The sequence below is a fragment of the Protopterus annectens genome, chromosome 5.part0 (genome assembly GCF_019279795.1).
Source record: "Protopterus annectens isolate FY-2018-M chromosome 5.part0, PAN1.0, whole genome shotgun sequence".
In the NCBI taxonomy this organism is placed as follows: Eukaryota; Metazoa; Chordata; order Ceratodontiformes; family Protopteridae; genus Protopterus; species Protopterus annectens.
In genome coordinates this window covers 816,068,242-816,083,933 of record NC_056735.1, presented here as the reverse complement: position 1 = coordinate 816,083,933, position 15,692 = coordinate 816,068,242, and the positions used below count along the sequence as shown (strand labels likewise).

Sequence of the window (15,692 nt, the reverse complement as noted above, 5' to 3'; positions counted from 1 at the left end):
ACAATCTAGTGATCTAAATGTAGTGACTCAGACAAAACATGTTGGAGACAGATATGTGCCTGAAAGATTGCCATTCTTTGAAACAAGCTTTCTTTTCACATTAAGTAAAGCCATTCTGTGGCCCTCTTCAAATGCAGTTTGGTCAATGCACCTTTGTCCCTTATGGACATGGACAATCTGTAAGATAATGCCATCATATTTTCCCTAGGGGCCATATATTTGGTAAAATAGGGTTATATTGGCTAGACTTGTAAGGACTCAAGCCATTTGCTTAGCAAACTCCTATGAACCTATGAACCTATGGTAAACAAATACAATGAATGAATAATAAATAATCAATTATGGTTATGATATTCCTGTAGAGGTATCACTGCTCACTTAATGTCAGGTTGGTCACACCCATTTGATACTGCTTCTGAGATCATCCGAACTGAAGTAGATGCAGGTTTACAATGGCTGCAGCAATCAATGCTATTTTTTAAAGTCTTGTTGTGTTGCAGTTCAGTACTAAAGCAAGTGTGATCTGTTTGCTTTTCTTTTATACATTTCTGAATTGCTCCACCATGTTGTTTTATCTCATTAGCATACAGCACAAATCCTTATATGGTGTGTGGCCTATTCTGTTGCTAACCCCTGTTTTACTGCTGGCTGTGATGTGTAATGCTGTTTTTCGAATCCCAAACAGCTTTGACATCTCTGTGTGTCATGGAAATGAGCTTAGCTGACATGTAGATGTTTATGAATCCTGGCTATTGACTTCTGCAATTCATTGGTTCATTTAAAAAAGGTAAAACTGGCTTGTGTTACTTAAAATGTCTGATTTTTTTTTTAGAGTCTGTAAAAATCTTCTTTATTCGTAGGTGAAAGCACCTATTCTGATATTTTGTTGCTTTTGTTCTTTTTCCTTCCACAGTTCTGATTATGATTAATTTTTTCTGCTTTATGTTACTTAGTTACAATGTAGTTGTTTACTGAAGTTTTACTGTTTTACTAATAATAATTGTAATAAAATGAAATATGCAAGTAAATGTCATTGTTTTCTAGTGCTGAACTTCATTCATTTTCAGAGCAATGAATACAGGAAAATATCAGTCCGAATCTTTATCTTCAACTATGACTGTCTGCAATGCAAGTCAAAATCAGAATATAGGATTTTTTCTGAATGGTTTCCCTGGACTGAATGAAATGCAACATTGGCTTTTGATTCCTTTCTTTATTATGTTTTTAGTAGCATCTGCTGGTAATATATTAGTCCTGTTAGTTATAGTAAAAGAGCACCATCTACACGAACCCATGTATTATTTTATTTCTATATTATCATCAGTTGATCTTGTTACAGATATCATTCTTCTGCCTCAGGCATTAGTGGTACTGTGGTTTGGTTCTTACCCTGTACATTTGGATGCCTGCCTTGTGCAAATGTTTTGTATTTGCTTTGCTATTATCATGGAATCATCTGTGCTCGTATTAATGGCTTATGATCGTTACATTGCTGTGTGTAAACCTTTACGATATGCATCAATAGTGACAAACGAATTTGTATTTAAAGGCACCTTACTTGCTGCAGTAAGGAGTATTTGTGCTGTGCTGCCTATACCGATACTTGCTAGGACATTACCGTACTATACTACGACAATTGTTTATAATGTTTATTGCGAGTACCTTGCAGTCATCAATGTAGCATGTGCTCATAATGTCATGAGTAATAGTTACTTTTTCATTTTACTTGTTCTAGGAGGACTGCCTGATGCAGCATTAGTTGGACTGTCCTATTACATGATTATCACAACTGCATTAAAACTGAAATCAAGGGAAGCTCAAAGAAAGTTACTTAGCACATGCAGCTCTCATGCCCTTGTGATTGCAACTTTTTGTCTTTTAGGGATGCTCTCTTTTATATTACTGTTTGTTGAAGATAAGATGCCTGCATATATCCGTGTTCTGTTTTCATTTTTGTTTATTAGCCTTCCACCAGCATTGAATCCTCTGATATATGGTATCAAAACAAAAGAAATTTGGAGTGCAATAATTAAAACATTTAATAAATTTGTAAAATATTTGTAGTATTTATGTAGGAATGCTACTTTATGAAAATATTTGTATGAATGTAAGCTTGCTTACACAATAGCAATCATACACATTTCTAGCATTATTCACATCTGTGTTGTAAAACAAAGATTAGTAATGACTGTATCCAGGACATCACTAATGTAATTCACCACTGAATACTGAGGCATGTAGCCATACATTGAAGCTCATTGCTGATCTCATAATATAGAGCTTTTCGGTATTAGCCATAATTGTAAAATGCAATTCAATATTTAGAATGCATTTTGAGATTTGAAAGATTAAAAAATATGTGGGTTTCAGGTGGCAAAATCTTCATTGTTGTCTTCTTAAACAACCCTATTCTATCTATGCACGCAGTGTTTGTTAAATGTGTTATACACGGTTATACAAACCCAGTGATTTAGCATCTAAAATAAAATTATATAACAATGAAATATAGGAACATAAACTGCAACTTTAGTATTTAATTGACAGACAGTTTTCTTCTATGAAAAACGTATTCCAAAAATATTGCATAATGTAAAAATGTCATGACTGCATTTTTATGCCTACAGGTGCACGACTTTATTGAAATCTGATTCAAATTTTGAAAACTGGGTAAAATGTGTGTACGTTTACATAATATTCTTTTCTGTGTTCCACGACTGATAAATATAGCATAATCAGATTAGCCTGAATTAAAATATCATTATATAATAAAAGATATTTATTATTCAAAAGCATACATTAAATTTGGCAGACAAAGTTAACATGCCCATCAAAAACTGAGCATATGCTAACAAAACATCAGTTGTCATGTTAATTATTCTACCAGTAAACATAAAGACACAACCCGCTAAGGAGAAGGAAGAGAGTGAAGGTACTCTTATCTTAAAATGTCTCTGTTGTGTGCATGTGCCTTTCCACACACAATAGTAATGCATCTAAGAAATGAGCATTATGTTTCCATTCTGTAGATTGACATACTATGGAAGTGTATATAATATATATACATATATATATATATATATATATATATATATATATATATATATATATATATATATATATATATATATACCATGCCAAGTATAAAAGTACCCAGCAGAGGAAGACGACTAAAGCACTATCATACAATGGCATTGTTTAAGAAAGGTAAGCAACTTCTTTCTTAATGTTATTATATATAAGAGCAATAATCCTACTCGTCTGTGTGTGTGTGTGTGTGTGTGTGTGTGTGTGTGTGTGTGTGTGTGTGTGTGTGTGTGTGTGTGTGTGTGTGTGTGTGTGTGTGTGTGTGTGTGTGTGTGTGTGTGTGTGTGTGTGTGTGTGTGTGTGTGTTGCATGTCTTATCAATGGTTGCCTTTGTTTAATTACTGGTGCTTCACCCTCATGATCAATCCATGTCAGTTGTGGGTAAATCCTGTGATATTCACACACGTTGCTGGCACATACCAAATATAAACTTAATATGTTATGCAGTTAAACAATAAACTCTACTTAGTATGATTCATTCAATCATATTTCTCAACCTTCCATCTGTAAAATGAGGGACACTAGCCCTCATAATGTGGAACAAATGGGCAAAATGTGGAATGCATAACAGCTTATTAACAACTTCAAATAGAAAGGTCATAGAATAGTTAAAATATTCTGGTTTTACTAACAAAAAATATATTTTAATAAATTAATAGGATTCTTTTCTATTTACAAAGGCTAACAGATAAAACAATTCCTAACAGTGAATGTGTGGCAGACCCTTTCAAAATGGAACTTTGAAGAACATTGACCCCAAATCAGGTGCGTTCCTCGTAATGAGGTACACTTGAGAGGTATGCACTCTGGAGTAAAAATATCTTGCACTTAAGTAGCATACATGGAAAGTGTTCTAAATGTAGTTTTGAGGGGTTTGTCAGTTAATCCACTTGCTACACAAAGTGCATACCAGGTAGAACATGCATGTGTCATGGATGCTATGAATCTCTGGTAAAAGTATTGTGCTACATTATAAATTATTTATTTCACTACACCTGAAAATAAGCAAATTATCTTGGTCATTTTAATTAAAATTAATGACTGAAAAATATGATCATAAAAATCTGCACATATTTTTAACAGCCTAAGTTACGGACAGCACTGCTAAAATAGTCACACAATAGCTTAAAAAGACTTAAGACATAAAATGTTTCATACAGCTAGTACTACAGATATACATACTTGAATTCTAAAATATCTGTAAATCTTCACTTCTACTCAAAAACTTCTTGTAGATGTTAAAACTTTGCTGCTCAATATTAATAAAAGCTGGAATCAGTAAAAAACCTGTATACAGCATGTAAAGGTAAAATAACACAGTAGAAAAATGTGGCATGAAGCTAAACAATGTAATAGAAGTGATGCTGTATGATGGGGTCAGAATAATGAGGCAATTTGCAGGAAAAACTCATTAAGTTTCATAATGACTGGTGCTGTCCGACTGCAGTTATTTGGACTAAAGAACACAGCATCCTCTATGCAGCATGTTTGCAACAATGCATGTTCACATGAACAACAGCATACTATGAGCACAGATGAGAGCCCTGGCAAAGTCTCAGATAAATTTATATATATATATATATATATATATATATATATATATATATATATATATATATATATAGATATATAGGTAGATACAGATATATAGATATCGATATATAAATATATATATTTTTTTTAATTAAATGGAAGGAAAAAGGTAAATATGAAAGTCAGAAAGGGACAAGAGCAAGCAATGGAATGCCTAGAATGACAATAGGAAAGGATGAGTAGTATAGTCATGGGGCAGCAAGGTTATCTTTCCTTGTGGGGGGCAGATGGCCATTTTCCATATTTCAAAGAAAGATAAGTGGTGAAATTAGCAAAGGAAAGCTGTGGATAGGAAAGTTGTTATAATGATGGCAGCAGGAGAACAAAGAAAAACCCAAATCATGTAAGTTTGCACTTTTACTCAGAAATTTCCTGCACATGTTAGAACTTTGGCATACAAAAACCAGCAAGGTAGTACTGATACAAATAAGGTAGCACAAAGGACAGTTACAGACAGCCAGATAGAGGATAATCATTGATGGGAAGGACTGGAGTATAAATTAGAGTGAGAAGTAATACTCAATCATTTTTAACACCATGATGGAGTATAGCTTTAGGTGTTGGAAGAAGGCCATGCTTCAAAGTGCTGCACCAAACCTATGTTCAGTCACCACTGTGATCATGGCTATGATTGGGCTTTGTAACTTTTGATCTACTGGTCAGAGTTTGGTAGGTATGTAACTCTGTTAGTTATATGAAGATGAGCTTGAAGCTGCGAATATGAGTGTCCAGCTATCATTCTGCCAAGTCCTTCACATGCTTTCTAGCTCCTGCTGGATAACATATGTTGATTTAGAGGTGCTATTGTCTAATGGGCAGTCTACACCTCCAACTGGAGATAGATCAGCATAGGCATAAATGACCCCTCAGAGTCCTACACTGCAGTCTGCCCTATGTAGCACAGCATAGATATTGGCATGGAGCCATTTGAGGACCTAGCAAGCAATGACTACGATATCCTATCCACAGTCATGGTAGACACATTGTAAAATATGAACACATATGGAAAGAAACAAAGAGCATAGGACAAATAACATATAAAAAGGCGAGACCAATGAAGACAGAAAACCAGAAAAAGCAATTATAGCTAAAATGTATGAGCAGTACATACTCCGAAAGGGTAGAATTATGTTAACTATACAAAGGCAAGCAAAATACAAATACAATTGCAGTAGTAAGTAGCTCTGCAGCAGTGTGTGCTATAAGAGCCAGGATAAAATGCTACTTAAACAGTCCCACACTGCACATGACTTATGAACACTGCATGAGTTGCAAAGAGTGCAAATGCATGGGTAATAGAAGCTGGGTTGAACAACTTCAGAAGTCATAAGTGTGCAGCACAGAAGAGATTACCATAAGGTCATAAATAGAGTCCACCAGATAGTGGCTTAAATGACACCATGGTGACCATCCCATGGAGACACTGGTAGAGATGCCAAAACAAAATAGATGCACTCAACAGACAACAGGTGACAACCATGTGCAATGACATAGAACAGACAATAATAACTGTCAACTGGTGGCCAATCAGATGCATGTCAATGGTATGCTATGTATAATTGCCAGTTGTATAGAAGTTGAAATGGGCACTGGGAGAGTAAAGCTGGGTAAGATGACGTGAGTGCCACATATGAGTGGCAGGGTTTAGAACATGGATATGGCACTGAAGGAGGGCAGATTCATGTTCAAAACATATGATGATACCTGTGAAAAAAGGATTGTCAGCTCAGTCAATATCACCCTGCCACCAGTGGGAATCAGTGGAGAGAGGATGGTTAAAAAAAAAAAAAAATGGACTGACAAAGTATTGAACACATAAAGCATATCAACTCTGTATTCGATGGTTAAACCTATTAGCAGCAATACAAAAACGGACAATAATAGAGGTCTCTAACATATATAAATATATATATATATAAATATATATATATATATATATATATATATATATATATATTATATATACATATACATTTATACACACACACACACACACACACACACACACACACACACACACACACACACACATATATATATATATATATATATATATATATATATATATATATATATATATATATATATATACTTTACAAGCTCATGGTTTCAAAACCTCAAACTGCAAATGGTTGAGACCATAAGTTCGAAGTTCTGAAATTTCTAAATTGCAATACAAAAATAAAAACATTTTTTTTTTATATTTTTGCACCCCTCCCCTTTTGGGGGGCTGTGCTCCACACCCTCTGCTAAATAAATATACCTACTCAGAGATCGCACTACAGTGAGGAAAATGGTAAATTTCCCATTCCACACTATAAAGCGATCTTCTTACAAAATGTTCGAAGTTTCAAAACTTCGATCTTATGGTCTCGACCATTTGTAATTCAAAGTTTTGAAACTTCATGTTTGTGAATGGAATCAATATCTCTCTCTCTTTCTTTCTCTCTCTCTCTGTAGATATATATATATATATATATATATATATATATATATATATATATATATATATATATATAGATATATACATATATACACACACACATATATATATATATGGGTCCCCTTCACATGGTCAACATTTCAGAATGTCAAAGACCATATGGCCGAGACAATATGATCGACATTTGAAATGTCGACCATGAGGAACCGGCATCTCTGTACAATGTGAAATGGAAAGATTTCCATCTTCCGCACTGTAGTGTGATATCGGAGTTGGTATATTTAAGTTTTGGAGGTGTGTGGTGGGTGGAGCCCCACCATGGGGGGTTGCAGGGGTGAAAGCCCTGCTGTAGGAGCGTGACGGTAAGTTTTTGTCGTGTTTATTTTTTTTTCTACCATGGTCAACATTTAGAATGTCGATATTATGGTCTCAGCCATATGGTCTTCGACATTCTGAAATGTCGACCATGTGAAGTAGATCTATATATATATATATATATATATATATATATATATATATATATATATATATATATATATATATATATGTGCATGTATGTGTGTGTGTGTGTGTGTGTGTGTGTGTGTGTGTGTGTGTGTGTGTGTGTGTATGCATGTATATATGTCTAGATAGTCTTGCTTAGTCACTGTGGCAAATCATCTTTTTCTTCTCCATCTAACAGTGTTGAAATCAGAAAACAAAGTGAAAGATTTCCATGATCTAAATATCTGAGCTGCATCTGGATTAACATTTATGCCTACATAAATATAAGTAACGACCTGTCAGTAATACTATTCCTAACCTCCTCTTCCTATTACTTCAGAAGATCATGGTGGAAACTCTTTTGGTCAGTGCATTGGTGCTAGAACTGATAGTCAGAGCGGGTGATGTCTTGGGAATCATAAACTACTCTGACAAGGCAATGCCAGGCATCAGCTTTTCACTGATGATCCTCACAACAGCATGCAGAATGTGCACCCTATGTTCCGTAATTGAAAGGTAAAGAAATATTTTGTTTTCCATCATGCATCATGTGGGATTCCCCCCTCACACAAACACACACACACACACACACACACACACACACACACACACACACACACACACACACACACATAGATATGCACACACTCAGCACATTTAGAAGCTATGGCAATTTCACAGGTTACAAGCTAGAATAAAATAGTGGTAGAGTCACATTAATGTACATTGAGGGAATCTAATGAAAGCTTCAAAGGGAAGCAGGGCACAGCCACGGAATTAAACACCTCTACAGAGTCATGAGTTAGCAAACATCATCTCATAGTGATGTGACAGGTAAAAACATGTTGGCTTAAGTATATTGACACTGTGCAGCCTAGATCCCTATTTATGCTTGCAGAATAGTTCCACTGGGAGCTGCAAGATTTTAAAAAAAAAATCAAGTAGGAATCATGGACCTGCTTGCATGTGCAGTGGTCATTTGCAGTATTTTATATGTGCACATTTGCAGGCATGAGACACATTTCATAGTCCAAGACCTGTTCATACCACATTAAATGTACAATTCTGAGACATTTACCTTAAAATATATCATAAGCATAAATGCCACACTATAGGATTTAAAACTACATGATAAATACAGACACAGCCAGTGCAGTGCTCACCACACTACAGAAGTTTTCTGGAGTTGCAGGAGGACTTTTTTGTGTTCATTGCATTCACTTTAAAGAAGAAGAAAAAAACATTCCACATCTGCTGTAACAAGGATTCATGAGAATATGGAATGTTGGAGAATTACTGTATAACAATAGTACACTTTTAGTGTTGTTGGAGTGTGGTTGCTCCAAATATATCTACTGAAAAAGGGGAAGCCATATGGGTGTGTAATGCAGCTATGTAATATGCAACCACAGTGCCATACAGAATATGGAAGGGTGAAAAATGTAATGCAGTAATTGAGCACTGGCCATATGCAGCTGGGAGAATTGACCAAGCAAATGTGAGACTTTTGGTGAGTAGGTAGCATCCTAGCCATTTGCAGACAGATTTGTGAGGAGCACAGGAAGGGTTGCTGTGATGGATCCCTCAGGTATAGTCTACAGTAACTCACAAAGCTATTGACTCTGGGTCAGTATGAAGTGATCTATGACTATCTGTATGCATCTTAGGTGACTGCTTTGCAATGCAAAATAGCTGATTTTTTTATATAAGATATAGAACATAGTGGACAACATAACATGGGAACAGCATGCATGTAAACAGATACTGGGCTGGTGTAAATATGTAGAGTGCATTATTCTCATGCTTTTTTAGACATAGATATGTCTAGACTACTGAGAGGGTGCATGCCCCACCATTGGTTTTCCCCACACTGCCTTACTGAAGCACTGTGGAACCTATCACCTGATACTGGGATATTGTAGGGGTTGCACTGTATAGACATACAGCTGACATACTAGTATATGAACACTACAGCTCTTGTTGCTCATATGATGTGGCTGCTTATTTTTCAAAGCTGTATGTTCATATTTACAGGTAGAGTCATGGTCAATAAGAAAACAAAGAATGTATAGAAGTTCTCACAGCACCGATGGAAGTTGTATTCCATGCTCTCCTTGAACATGGATGACATTTATTGCAAATGGATAAGCATGACCAGCCCTTGCATGCTTGTATCTGGTGTGAGAGATATAGGAATGTGTCTGCAGTCAGTAGTCACAAAAGGGCAGGCCATCAGATCTACTGCATGATCACTGACATAATCCATCCTGCTGGCCAGATTTCCCCATGGTATAGCACAGTACACTGTGGAAAATGGAAGAAGTCTGTCATTGCAGGCATCTCTGACTGTCATGGTAGAGTCTGTCTTATCCCTGTATGGAAGATGGAAAGGACCTGGATATCTGACAAAAGCCTCAATGATGGAGCTAAACTGGATGCATCATCATGCCTCTCTGTTAGAGATTCTCCAGTCTGGTATTATCATATGTCAGTAACACAGTTTATGGGCAAGCCTATTGCATATGGTCAATGATGCTCAACACTGCCATATCTCATCTAATGGCACATCTGGGAGGCAGGCATGAAAGCATACCATGTATGGTTTGTTTACATTGATTCCACAGCTGTTATTAGTACCACTGATGAATCATAAGGCAGAGAGATTATTGCATTTTAGTAATATTACACATCGCTGCTTTCTGTCTAGTTCCACCAGTGGTATGGACATGCATTACTCTGCTATGGAACAGGACATGCCTGTTGTTAATGCTGCATCAGCCATTGGTGGCATTGGCTTTATGGTAGCACAGACTAAGGGCAATAGTGCCACTATGTAAAATGAAGGTTTTGGTGGGCACACAACCAGTAACATTCAGTGACAAAGCCCAACCTTTCCAAACCATGGAAGGACAGGCAACATCTAGCATCCCTACTCAGAGAGTACCCTCATCCCATGCAAAGACAGTGGAAGACAGCACATACTGAAACTGTTGGAACAGGGGTATAGAGTAGTAGTCCTGTGACCCCTACAGCTAAGTCTCCTGGATATTGCCTGATATGGGTGTCACAATGAGTATTACAAAACAGATAAGCAGGTCAGCCATCACGTCTAGGTGTCTGCCACCACCAACATAGCAGACATAATTGGTGTAGTTGATGAGTTTGTGATGACATATGCTACAGGGTGGATGAGTCCATAAAACATATATAGCTCTGCTTCTGTGGGGGTGAAGCATGACATGACATGCAGAGTTAATTGTTAGTACTTGGATATATCCTTCAGTATTGAATACTTGAATACAGATAATCAATGACATTACTGAGTTTTGTCTCATTTGGTATTTCATCTGAGGCTTTCCCATGATTAGGCAAACCTGTAAAGCTGCTTCTCTTGTGTTGCACCAGACGGAGTTTTATGTTATACAAACCGCAATATTCTTTACTGTGTTTATACATTATTTCTATAAGTTTTATATTATCTGTGTAGTCCAAGAAAGTTTTGAACTTTTTTCTTTTGTTTTTTTATCTGATCATTCATCCCATTATTGGAATACTCACATGAGTTTTGAGTTATATAGCTAGTAGAAAAATATATTTCAGTCAATCAAATGGAAGATGTATGTGAATTCTGATGTATGAGTACACCATTAAATATTATTTCCCAGAATATGTATAGCCAAGGCTTCTCTAACAAGCTTATCACTATAGCCAGCAGATTAAAAAAGTGTACTAACATATAACCTTACTGCTTAAGACTATATAAAAAGCCAAGCATATGAAATGAGTCAAGTTCAAAGGCTATTTAACAGAGGCTGATCATTGCCTTGTGATCATAAAACACAGGAATCCTGAATGCTGTTATAAGGGGCTTTCTATGGGTGATATGATATCCTCCATGTAGGTAAAAAAAGTTTTAATCTCAGAGTGGCGTTGTAACAGCTTTCATCAATTGGAGGTGGTCAAGATGTAACTAGAATTGTTCACAAAAATGCCAAAGTCCAGTGGAACATTAGGTTTGCTATACTAGTAAGGATTCTGACATACATAAGACCAAGGATTAAATAGGCCACAGGATCAGAGGCAAACTTCAATGGGTTCATAGGTTCATAGGTATATACTAGCCTAATAACCACCAGCTCCTTTGTAAGCCTAGCTGCACAACTCAATCCAATTTTATCCACTTTTAATGTCTGTCAAAATTGGAGGGGTACGTTAATTAGAGGAATTGCTAACAAGTTATATGGAGGTTATATTAGTTAGAGAATGTTTACTCTTAGCCTCTATTTATTGGAGAGAGTGGGGCCAGCACAGGGTCGAATTTATGATTTACCATCCAATGTTACTGATGGAATCTTAACTGTCAGCTTCTGTCTATAAGAGATATACAGGCTAGCACCTGGATGAATTTACAATTTCCCATCCAATGGTCAAATTTACAGTTGAATAGGTGAGGGATGCACTATGCTTCACATAAATGGTAAGTCTATTCCAAAGCACAGGAATCATCTGAGACACATATTTGTCTTGTCAACATGTCCTGTTTATTTCACAACAACATTTAAATTCATAAATATTGTATTTCTGGTGCTATTCATTTTGTGGATGGCCAGATGTTCCATCGGGGTAGATCAAATGATTCCTTATATGCTAGCCACAGATTGCCTCTCAGCAACCTGTAGGAAACAGAGTATAGAGACAGAGCTCTAAGGCAATCTGCATAGAACAATGTGTTAATTCTGTGGATTCTCTTGGTGAGTAACATATGGGCATTCCAACTGTTGCATATGCCTAGTCAGCTACATGCCGACGGGGGCATTGTACTTAAATATAGGTTTGATAAAGGCTGAGTACAGTTGTAGTATAACTTCCTTGGACCTGGATGCTATATCTTTATTTATAATTTATTTATTTTACATTTGTAGACCGGACTAGTCCGACTGGATATATGTCCATTTTCAGCAGAGGCCCGGGGAGAAAAGCTCCAACAATGAACATAACAGTTAATTACATTTATTAAAATTATACATGAAAGTATATAACAGTTCTTTACATTTCTTTACAATATATACATGACAGATGTAGATAGAGAATTCATTTGAATAATATGGCAGAGAATTCATATGCAAAGACATAAGTCTGACTTTTTGATGGACACTCAGTTCATGGGATAACAGTGACATACAAACTTAGTACAGTAAAAAGTGTCATTTGACCTAGAGATAAAGGAAATAGTTAGTCAAGGTAAGTACAGGGGCATAGCCAACATGTATCAAAGTATTGTTTAAGTTTGTTTTTGAAAAGGTTACTGAGGAAACCAAGGTAAGATCAGTAGGCAGCGAATTCCAGGATTTGCCAATGGAGTTAGAGAACAAGGAGTCATCGGCTGTGTTGTAGGTTTTAACTATTTGTTCTAGTGGTCTGTTGGATGAGCAGAGGGTCTTAAGGTTATTGTATGGGTGTATTATCAGGCTGATAAAGAATCTTATGTGCAATATGATGAGCAATATAAAATAATTTTCTTATCACCTTGGCTACATGTTTGTCAAAGGCCAGAATACTGTCTATATATGTTCCCAAATATCTATGTAGTGGGTCAACTCTTAGGGGTGTCTTATTAATAGAGTAAGTTGACTGGTTTGATGTTTTCCCAAAAGACACAATAATGCACTTCTTTGCATTGAGTTTTGTTCCATTGCTTTGGCACCAGTCATTTGGCTGTATAATACCTTCTTGCGGGATGATGGTATCACTGGGGAATTTATGAACACTCCCAATTTGCAGTCATCTGCAAACCTGATGAGTCAGAGGCCCTTGACATTAGCCTTGACCTCATAGAAGTAGATGCCAAACAGGAGTGGGCCCAGCAAAGAGTGGTGTGGTACTCTGCCAGTGACCTCCATCTTGGAGGAGGTGGTCTCACCAATCCTGACTTCTTGGGTCCTATCTGTGATCCAGCTGGCATTCCATTGATTTATGTATAGTTTTATGCCGAGTGCAGTGAGTTCATCTACGATACCTGAGTGGGTTATAGTATCAAATGTGTCAGCTGAGATCTAGGTAGGCAGTATACACTATTTTCCCTTCATTTAATTGCTTTGTTACTTTCTCAAAAAAACTCTACCAGGTTGAGAAGGCTTGCCCTTCTCCTCACAAAACCAAACTGGGATGAGCCCAGTGTCTGTAGGATGTCAATGTCTTTGTTGACAATTTCCATAATAACTCATTCCATGGCTTTGCATATTAGACTAATGTACTATAAGTGCATATTAGAATAATGAACTACAAAATGAACTGGCACCTCACCTAAGTGTCATGTTTAATCATACCCTCACCTCAGGCTTTGTGCCCACTGAGTGGCGCACAGCTACAGTTATCCTACTCCACAAGGGGAGATCCACCTTGGACTCCGGGAACTACTGCCCCATCAGTCTGAAAAGCCTGATCTGCAAGGCCATGGATCGTACTATCATTGAACTTATAAACAAAGACATTGGCAACCTTCAAACACTGGACCCCACCCAGTTTGGGATCGTGAAGGGCCGATCTTGTCTCCTGAACCTGATTGACTTTTTCTAATCAGTCTCCAGAGCCATGGACAAGGGTAAGGCAGTCCACACAGCCTATCTAGACCTTGACAAGGCCTTTGACACCATCCCCCACTCTAGAATCATAGATAAACGTACTAAGCTGGGTATTAATTCCTAAATCACTCAATGGGTTGCCAACTGGCTTACTGACAGAACCCACACTGTAAAAGTAGCTGTCTCTAAATCCAGCTCCAGACAAGTGACAAGTGGAGTACCTCAGGTTCAGTCCTGGGACTGCTGTTGTTTGGCATCTACTTCTCTGAAGTGCAGGCCAAAACTAAGGGACTCTGGCTAACAAAGTTCGCAGATGACTGCAAACTGGGAGCCATTATTGAATCCCCAAATGATGCAGATACTCTACAAAAGGGCCTTACAGAACAGATACTTGGTGCCAGAGCCATGGGCTCAAGCTCAATGCCAAGAAATGTATACTTATCCCCTTTGGGAAAAACATGTACCCATGAATTACCACATAGGTGGCAGTACACTAAACACCGAAAGTGTGATAAGAGACTTAAAGACACAGGTGGGCAGTGGTCTCACCTTCAATAACCACATCACCACAACAGTCAGGAAATCCTTCTATGTGGCATACCTCATCACTAAGGGCTTTTCATCCAGAAAAAAGGAGGTCATTGTACCACAGTACTCATCCCTCATTAGACCCATTATAGAATACAATGCCCCATTTGGTATGTAACTCTCAAGACATCTGCAACAACTGGAAAGGCCGCAGGAATACCGCACTAAAAGAATCACAGGCTTAAAGCAGATGCCCTACGCTGACCACCGTAAAAAACTCCAGCTATACTCTGTTGCATATCGTCTACTCAGAGGCGATCTCTGCTTAACATACAAGGCCATGTCAAACCCAGAGCTGTTGGACATGCTACACTTAAAGAAATCCTAATCCCTCAGAGCCACACGCTCCAGGGATCTAAACCTTGTCATCACAATAAACAAAACATGCTGGAGGGATAGGTTCCTGACCCAGAGACTCCCCAGACTTTGGAACAGACTGCCCATACATGTCACGCAGAGTGGCTCATTGGCCCTCTTCAAAAGGAATCTTGATGATTGCATGGGAGAAAGGAAATTCACCCCAGGGATCACATCAGTCACCCTGCTAGACCGGGGTCCAGGGAAGTAAATAGTGTGGGAGGAAATAGCCAGGGAATTGCTATGGCTAGGCTTGTATAGGCCCTAGGGCTGATAGCCTAGTACTAACCTATGAACCTATGAACCTATGTGAGCTGAATTTGTCAACCAACAGTTTTGCTATGTCACTCTGCTCACTGAAGGTGCTTCCATTTACTAGCAGAACAGCACACAGTTGCATGTTACCTTTGAGGTTTCAGACATAGCTGTAGAGGGCCTTGTGGCTGTTTTTAGACTGGGAGGCTATTTTGACCTAGTAATTGCCCTTATTCAACCTAATTTGTCTTCTTATGTTCCTGTTTATTTTAATTAGTGAGTGCTTGTTATTATGAGAGTTGCTGTTT

General features: G+C 37.5%; 1 protein-coding gene across 1 annotated transcript; it reads left to right on the top strand.

The window, feature by feature from the left end:
* Positions 1-1,071: 1,071 nt before the first annotated feature.
* On the top strand, positions 1,072-2,064 carry LOC122802210 (olfactory receptor 52J3-like). The gene has a single exon (XM_044071872.1). It carries the CDS (start codon positions 1,072-1,074, stop codon positions 2,062-2,064), a length of 993 nt encoding a protein of 330 aa, XP_043927807.1.
* The last annotated feature ends 13,628 nt before the right edge of the window (positions 2,065-15,692 follow it).

Bases quoted from the DNA above. Each gene is read 5' to 3' on its own strand.
- LOC122802210 (XM_044071872.1), top strand. From the start codon at position 1,072: ATGAATACAGGAAAATATCAGTCCGAATCTTTATCTTCAACTATGACT.